The following is a 6402-nucleotide window of genomic DNA, read 5'->3' on the forward strand; positions in this document are numbered from 1 at the left end:
CACTGTGCTTTTCTGTTGCTATCAGCTGCCTATGCATGCATTTAATAAAATATTTGCACGCAAGCCATGTCCCCTACATGTGCATGGAAGAGTATACTGCACAAAGTGCGGATAGGAATGAAAATCAGGTCTCTGAACGTACGTTAGCATCTTATATATTTTAAGAAAGTTTAAGCAGTTCATATGTATGTATTTTGGGGTGTTTTATTTCTTGCATGGATTTTTCCTAAATTAACTACAGTTTTATTTACGTATGTTCTACAGGTGAATACAATTTGCTGGAATGATACAGGAGAATATATTTTATCAGGTTCAGATGACACCAACCTGGTTATTAGTAACCCCTACAGCAGAAAGGTAAGTTTTCCTTGCAGATAATTGCTTTTTTACTAGTAAGAGTAAGTGCTTGTAATAAAATTAATACAAATGAATTACTCTTGAACATTTTATACATTTTCAGTATCATAGGATTGTCTTTACAGACTTCTAGAAAATGTTTCTGTGCTCTTTTAAGGATCTCTGCTTATGCTTTATAGGAGGTAGGCATTGCCCAGCTGAGGGCCACACAGACCGCTTGTCCAGAGTACAGAATGTTGTTCTTATGGTAGTTTACATAAATTGGAGTCAGTTTCAGCTGCTGTCACCTTTATCATGAGCACGTATCCCATGTTTTATTTATTTCAGTTTAGTTTACCATACTTCCCTCTAATCTGCATAGTATAAATGTGTAAAATTCATAGTACATAATGCAAAACACAATGTGGACAGCTCGTACGCGAGAGAGTACCAGCACTGATTCTTCTATACCTATTGCGGGGGTGGCCAGAGTTACTCACCCTGGGAGCCATATCTGATCCTCCACCAAAGTTCAAGAGTGAGGGAAGTAGGGGGTACATGCCCCGCCCCCTCCATGCTGTGCAAGACCAGTGGCTCCCAGATGAGCAGTGCACAGCAGTGAGAGCCATGCCGCTCCCTGCTTTGGGCTAGCCATGACTCTCTGTCCCGCGTCCACCTCACCCCAGCTGGGCAGCGCTTGCCTCAGCCCCACTCATCCCTCATCGCGGGGGCTTTGATCTGTCCCCCCATGCCTCTTCCCTCCCCTTCCACTGCACCAGACTTACCAGCTGCCCGCAACTCTCCAATCTGCTAGGCTGGTGTCGGAAATTAGATCAGTATCGACCAATATGCCTCCTTAAAAATCAGCTCTTTGTATCAGCCCCAAAAATCTCTATCAGTGCACCCCTACTATGTTTCAAAATTACTTTAACCTTGTATTCCAGTATAATGTGACCATGTTCAAATCTAGACTTTGTAATGTGGGAAAAGACCTGAAATTTCCATACTAATGAAATTAATTAGATGAAATGTGGCCAAGTATTGCATTTTTTAAGATTTAGGTGTGGATTGGATAGGGTGGTCAAAGTGATTTGCATTACATTTATTTCTGTAAAAGTGTGAATCTTCATACATGATACTTAATGGTGATAAAATTGTACTATCAGTCAGGAACCTTTCCTGCTTCAACCTGATGAGTGTGACTGTGTGCATTTCCATGTCACTTGTGAGGCAGATGTTACCCCCGTCTGACATTGGTTACAATGGGACAAAGAATGTCCAGGGCCACACTATACATTAGTAGCAGGGCTAACATTAATGACTCTAATGTTTTTAGTTGCCAGTCCTGTAGTCGGACCATGCCCTTCTCTGTTATTAAGTACTAGTGTTTGCTAATCTTAAAGACAATGCTCCAGTTTTTGCTGAGTGCAGTGCACTGAAGTACTGTTTCTAGCTGTATCATTAATATCAGAGTTCCTTTCATTTGGCAGTGTCTCAGTTTAAAGTAGGAATCTGGTATTTAACATACCACTGCAGTGTGTGATGAGGAGAAATATTTTTTAACCAAGAAATGTAATAGAGATCTTTTCTGGTCTGTCAGCTGTGGTACTCCAGAGGAGCTAAAGTCTAATTATATACAGCAAGTTAATTCAGTGGCTTTTCTAGGAGTAGCAGGATTCTTGTAGCCTGTACAGACTGTAGTGGTCACCAACCTAGGGATCCTGATTGACAGGTTGATCCCAGAGCCTCTTTGAGTCAATCCTGGGCTGGGGGAGAGCTTGGTGCTTGCACATGCACACACCTGTTGCCCCCAGCCCCAACAGGTCAGTCTGTCAAGGAGGGAAGGGGCAGGGGCTGGATCAAGGCCCTCATGGTGAGTGACTGACTTCATGGCCCAGCCAGGAGCGGGGAAAGGCAAGTGGGGTCCCAGCCCAGCTGGGTGGTGGAAGGATTGGAGCTTGGGGATGGAGGCAGCTACTACTGTGCCTCAGGTCCCACTGCAGCTGGCCATGTTGGGGTGTGGCTCAGCTCAGCAGTGGGGACTCAAGTGGGGGCAGCCCTGGCCCAGCTGGGTCTGGGAAGATCAGGTCATCCAGCAGGGGTGCTCCTTCTGCTGGGTGCACCCCAGCAGAGGCCTCTGCCCCCCGACCTGTGTTCAGGGTGCAGCAGGCAGCCCTTAGCAGCAGCTGCCTTGTCCTGAGCACAGGTCAGGGAGCATGGGCCCCCAAGGTCTCTGCTGGGATGCGCCCAGCAGTGGGAGCCCCCCGCACACCTGAACGAGCTAACCAGCCTCTGACCCTCACCCAGCCCAGCCCGGCCAAGGTCCCATTCACCCAGTGGCAGGGGGCATGGTGGGGTCATAGCTGGCAGAAGAGTGGGATAATGAGGCTTATCCCCCCAACACGTGGGACAGTGGGTAGGGTTGCAAGGCAGCCTGGCCATGGGCTTCTGGTAGCTGCAGCAGGGGTGGGGAGGGGCGCGTGCAGTGGTGACGGGGAGTGCGAACCAGGGGCAGGCCCTGCACAGCCAGGGTGAGCACAGGACGGAGCCATGAGTGGCTCATCTGGGGGTTGAGGGGGGCACACAGCCCAGGAGGGCAGGGGGGGCCTGTGGCCCTGGATCTGCATGCGGGGTGGGGCAGGGCAGCACGTGGTGTCACTGGGAGGCAGTGAGGTGGCTACGACAAATTTTCAGGTGCCTACAGCCCTCCCTGTAGCCTTGCTCCCACCACTGCCACTGCTGCCACCTGGTCCCAGAACTGAGCCATGTGGCCGAATTGCTGAACCGTGCGCTGCCTCGGTTCCAGCCTGCTCTGTTCCGCCCTGCGTGCAGATCCAGGGGCACGTGACCCCCCATGCCTTCCTGGGCTGGGCCCTGCACTTCCCAAACTCTGTCCTGCGCCCATCCTGGCTCTGCAGGGCCTACTTCTGCTCCACTCCTTCACTCACGGCTGGGAGGGGAACGGGGTGGGCAGATCGAAGCCTCAGTGGTGAGGGAGGGAGCAGGGCACAGGCAGGAGCAGGGGCTGAGGAAAGTGAGGGAAAAGTGGAGGCCTGGGGGACACGTCGCCCCTGGGCCTCCGCTTGTCCCACCACCTGGCCTGGCCAGGCCCACTCGCCTCAGTCCCTGCTCCTGCGTGTGCCCCACTCCCTCCCTCACCTCTGGGGCCTTGATCTGCCCTCACCCCTTGCCACACTCTTTCCCTGACCTCCACCCCTTCTCCCCACAGACTTACCTGCACCGCCAAATAATTTTTTCTCCCTCTGCCTCAATCTCCCCCCTCTTCCCTCCTTCACAGACTAACCCGCAAGGGTGAGAGGGGTGGTGGTGGCTGTGCAGGGTAGATCTTGGGGTGCTTTTTAATTCAAAAAGTGATCTCCTACTCAAAAAGGTTGGAGACGACTGCTATACTGCATCTCTTCTGTAAAGAACTGTTAACGGTCTAGCAGACAAGTTACTCTCTGGAACTTCTCTTAGTCCCCAGGTTCCATCCCATTATACCAGTGTTCCAGCCCACCTCTTATTTCAGAACGGAAAAACAAATGCTTTAGAGACACTTGACAGTCAATGGAGAGGTGGGTGATATTCAGTTGGGAGGCACAGGGTCCTGAATGGTCAAGCTGGGGGACAGGTATGCTTCTTTTGAAGAGCTTTAATAGAAGCATAGTTATTGGCAGGGGTCCTGGTTTTCTCTGATAAATAAAGAAATCCCCAATTTTTGTTTTAAAAAAGTAACCCAAAATCCACATATTTCCATTATTAAAATGAAACACCACTTATGTATAGATGTATATATAGTGGTGTTTCATTTTAATCACTGAAAAATGTGGATTTTGGAGTTACTTTTTTTAAACTAAAAATTGATTATTGTTAGGGGTAGACATGACCTCTACCACTAACTGTCCTTCCCACCATGCCTCTAGTCTCATCTCTTCCACATTGTAGATGAATCTTGACCTTTGAAGATCATCTTTCCTTTACTACTACTGGTAGCAGTGTGACGACTCCCAACTAGTTTATCAGTCTGGAATCTTTTGTGATAAAATACAGGCAGTTCAGTTATGGAGGAAGATATCTGTGGAACAGACTTCAGGGGGAGTAGGGAAGAATTTCCCAAAACCAAAAAAGTATTAACAGGGGACTTGATGAATGAACAGTTTCCTGGCAGAGCAGGATATATTCCTGTAATTTAATCTGCAAGGTTTATTATGTATTAATTTAAGGGTTAGTCTTTTTAAACAGTGTATTTACATACTATTGGTCTAATTAATGCTGAAGATTCCTTTTATTATTAAAAGATGAGATACATAAAATAAAATTTAGCATATAGCCAGTTGTACAGTTTCATCTCCTTTCTTTGGAGATTTTATATAGCAACAGATGAAAGTGGGAGAGTTTTTTAATGTTTAAAAGGCAGAATGCAATGCAATAAGACAGAAACAGGAGAACAGTTAAGAAGAGTTAAGTTTACAACTTGATTTTTTAAGCTGACTAGATTTCGAATTGATGTTAAGTCTTTTGGTCGAGTGATGTATAAATAGATTGGAAACCAGTACTATACATCTGCATTGTGGAATTGAAATGTAATCCTAGCAAGGGTACGTGGACATAAGGTAGTTTTTATTTAGCTAGTGAAGGTAACAATATTTGTGAAGACATAGCACCTTGACTGGGGTGGATAAAAATAGATTTTTCTTTAAAAAAAACAAAAAAAACCCCACAAAACCAACAGATTAAAAAATTTAATCTGATTTTTTTAAAATTTAGATTTAAGTTATAATTAAGCTTTTCTTTTTAGAAATAAATCAGTTTAAAATGAACTTTGAATTTAATATAGCATAGGCTAAGATATATATTTGCTTTTCTCTCTCTCTAGATATATATATGTATTCACTTCTCAGCCTCCTGAAGGCTCAGATCAAGTATAATCTAGTAACAAAATTTCAACTAAAATATGTTCAGTCATTGAGCCTTTACTAAAAGCTCTGTGTTGGACTGCTTTTATTCTATATGAAATGAGGGGAAAACATCTAAATGAGGGATTCAGAATTTATATTACTGGATGCAAAGGATCAGCAAAATCATCACAGATTTTGGAACCTGGCCTCTGACTCCAGTAGACACCATCATATGTACTTCTTGATCAAGATTATCTACTGGGCCCAGCTATTTGAACAGGGTATCAAACGCCTGTTTTGTTCTCTCTACCTGAGCTCTGATTAGCTCAGTTTTCAAATTGTGAATATTTATGATTCTACACCCATATTAGAAGGTTATTCTCCAACTCACGGAAAAACAACCATCTGTTCAGCATGTACCAGCCCCTTTCTTTGGAATGTTTCTAGGTACTTCACTTAAATGGCCTTTCTTGGTCCCTTTGCATGTGTACAGAAATGTAAACATTAACTTCTCAAGTGCTCTATCCATGGCTCTAAACTAAAGTACTGCAGTGCATGAAGGGCAGGGGGTTACAATAGCAGAAATCATGGATTGCTAGCAGGGGTGGGTGAAGGGTATGATGGGTTATATCACAGGGAGAAAAAAGTGTCTTGGTTTGCTGTTAATTTCTTGTGTGGAATAAGGAGAGGGAGGAGACTAAGGAATAGTGTGTGCAACAGAAAGAGCCAACACCAAGACAAGGAAAAGGAACAACATTCCATGGAGCATGGACTAGTTTGAATTTCAACACCTGGAAAATGGAGGAAAAAACTGCCATGGCTGTAGGTTACAAAAAAGCCCTATTTGGGAATATTTTCAAGAGACTCCTATGCCACTGGAAGAAAGGGGAACACATGGCAAGTGTAAATAGTGCAATAAAGAGATGCAAGGCCTGGTAGCCCAAATGAAGAAACATTGTGAAAAATGCTTCTCAGAAGGCAGTGAACTTGAAAATGGTGATTGGGATGTGTCTCAACCATCTGGATCAATTGGTTAGTAAACTTACTATTTTTTAAACCATTCTTATGGATTGGCTATCCTATTTTGCAATGCTGGTAAATTATAAATTTGACAATAATGTTAATTTATTTTGGGCAGAGGGCCACTTACTGAATTTTGGCAAGCCAT

General features: G+C 44.9%; 1 protein-coding gene across 1 annotated transcript in view; it reads left to right on the forward strand.

Moving 5' to 3' along the window:
- The window catches only part of DCAF6 (DDB1 and CUL4 associated factor 6), a gene marked incomplete at its 5' end in the record, with an annotated part of 184359 nt that overhangs the window by 54588 nt on the left and 123369 nt on the right, over positions 1-6402 (forward strand). Inside the window, one exon of the mRNA XM_019523908.1 lies at positions 265-357. Coding sequence (XP_019379453.1) covers positions 265-357 — 93 coding nt within the window. The remainder of the gene's footprint in view (positions 1-264; positions 358-6402) is intronic.

Source organism: Gavialis gangeticus, unplaced genomic scaffold (genome assembly GCF_001723915.1).
Source record: "Gavialis gangeticus isolate Ggan-Ray unplaced genomic scaffold, GavGan_comp1, whole genome shotgun sequence".
Lineage (NCBI taxonomy): Eukaryota > Metazoa > Chordata > Crocodylia > Gavialidae > Gavialis > Gavialis gangeticus.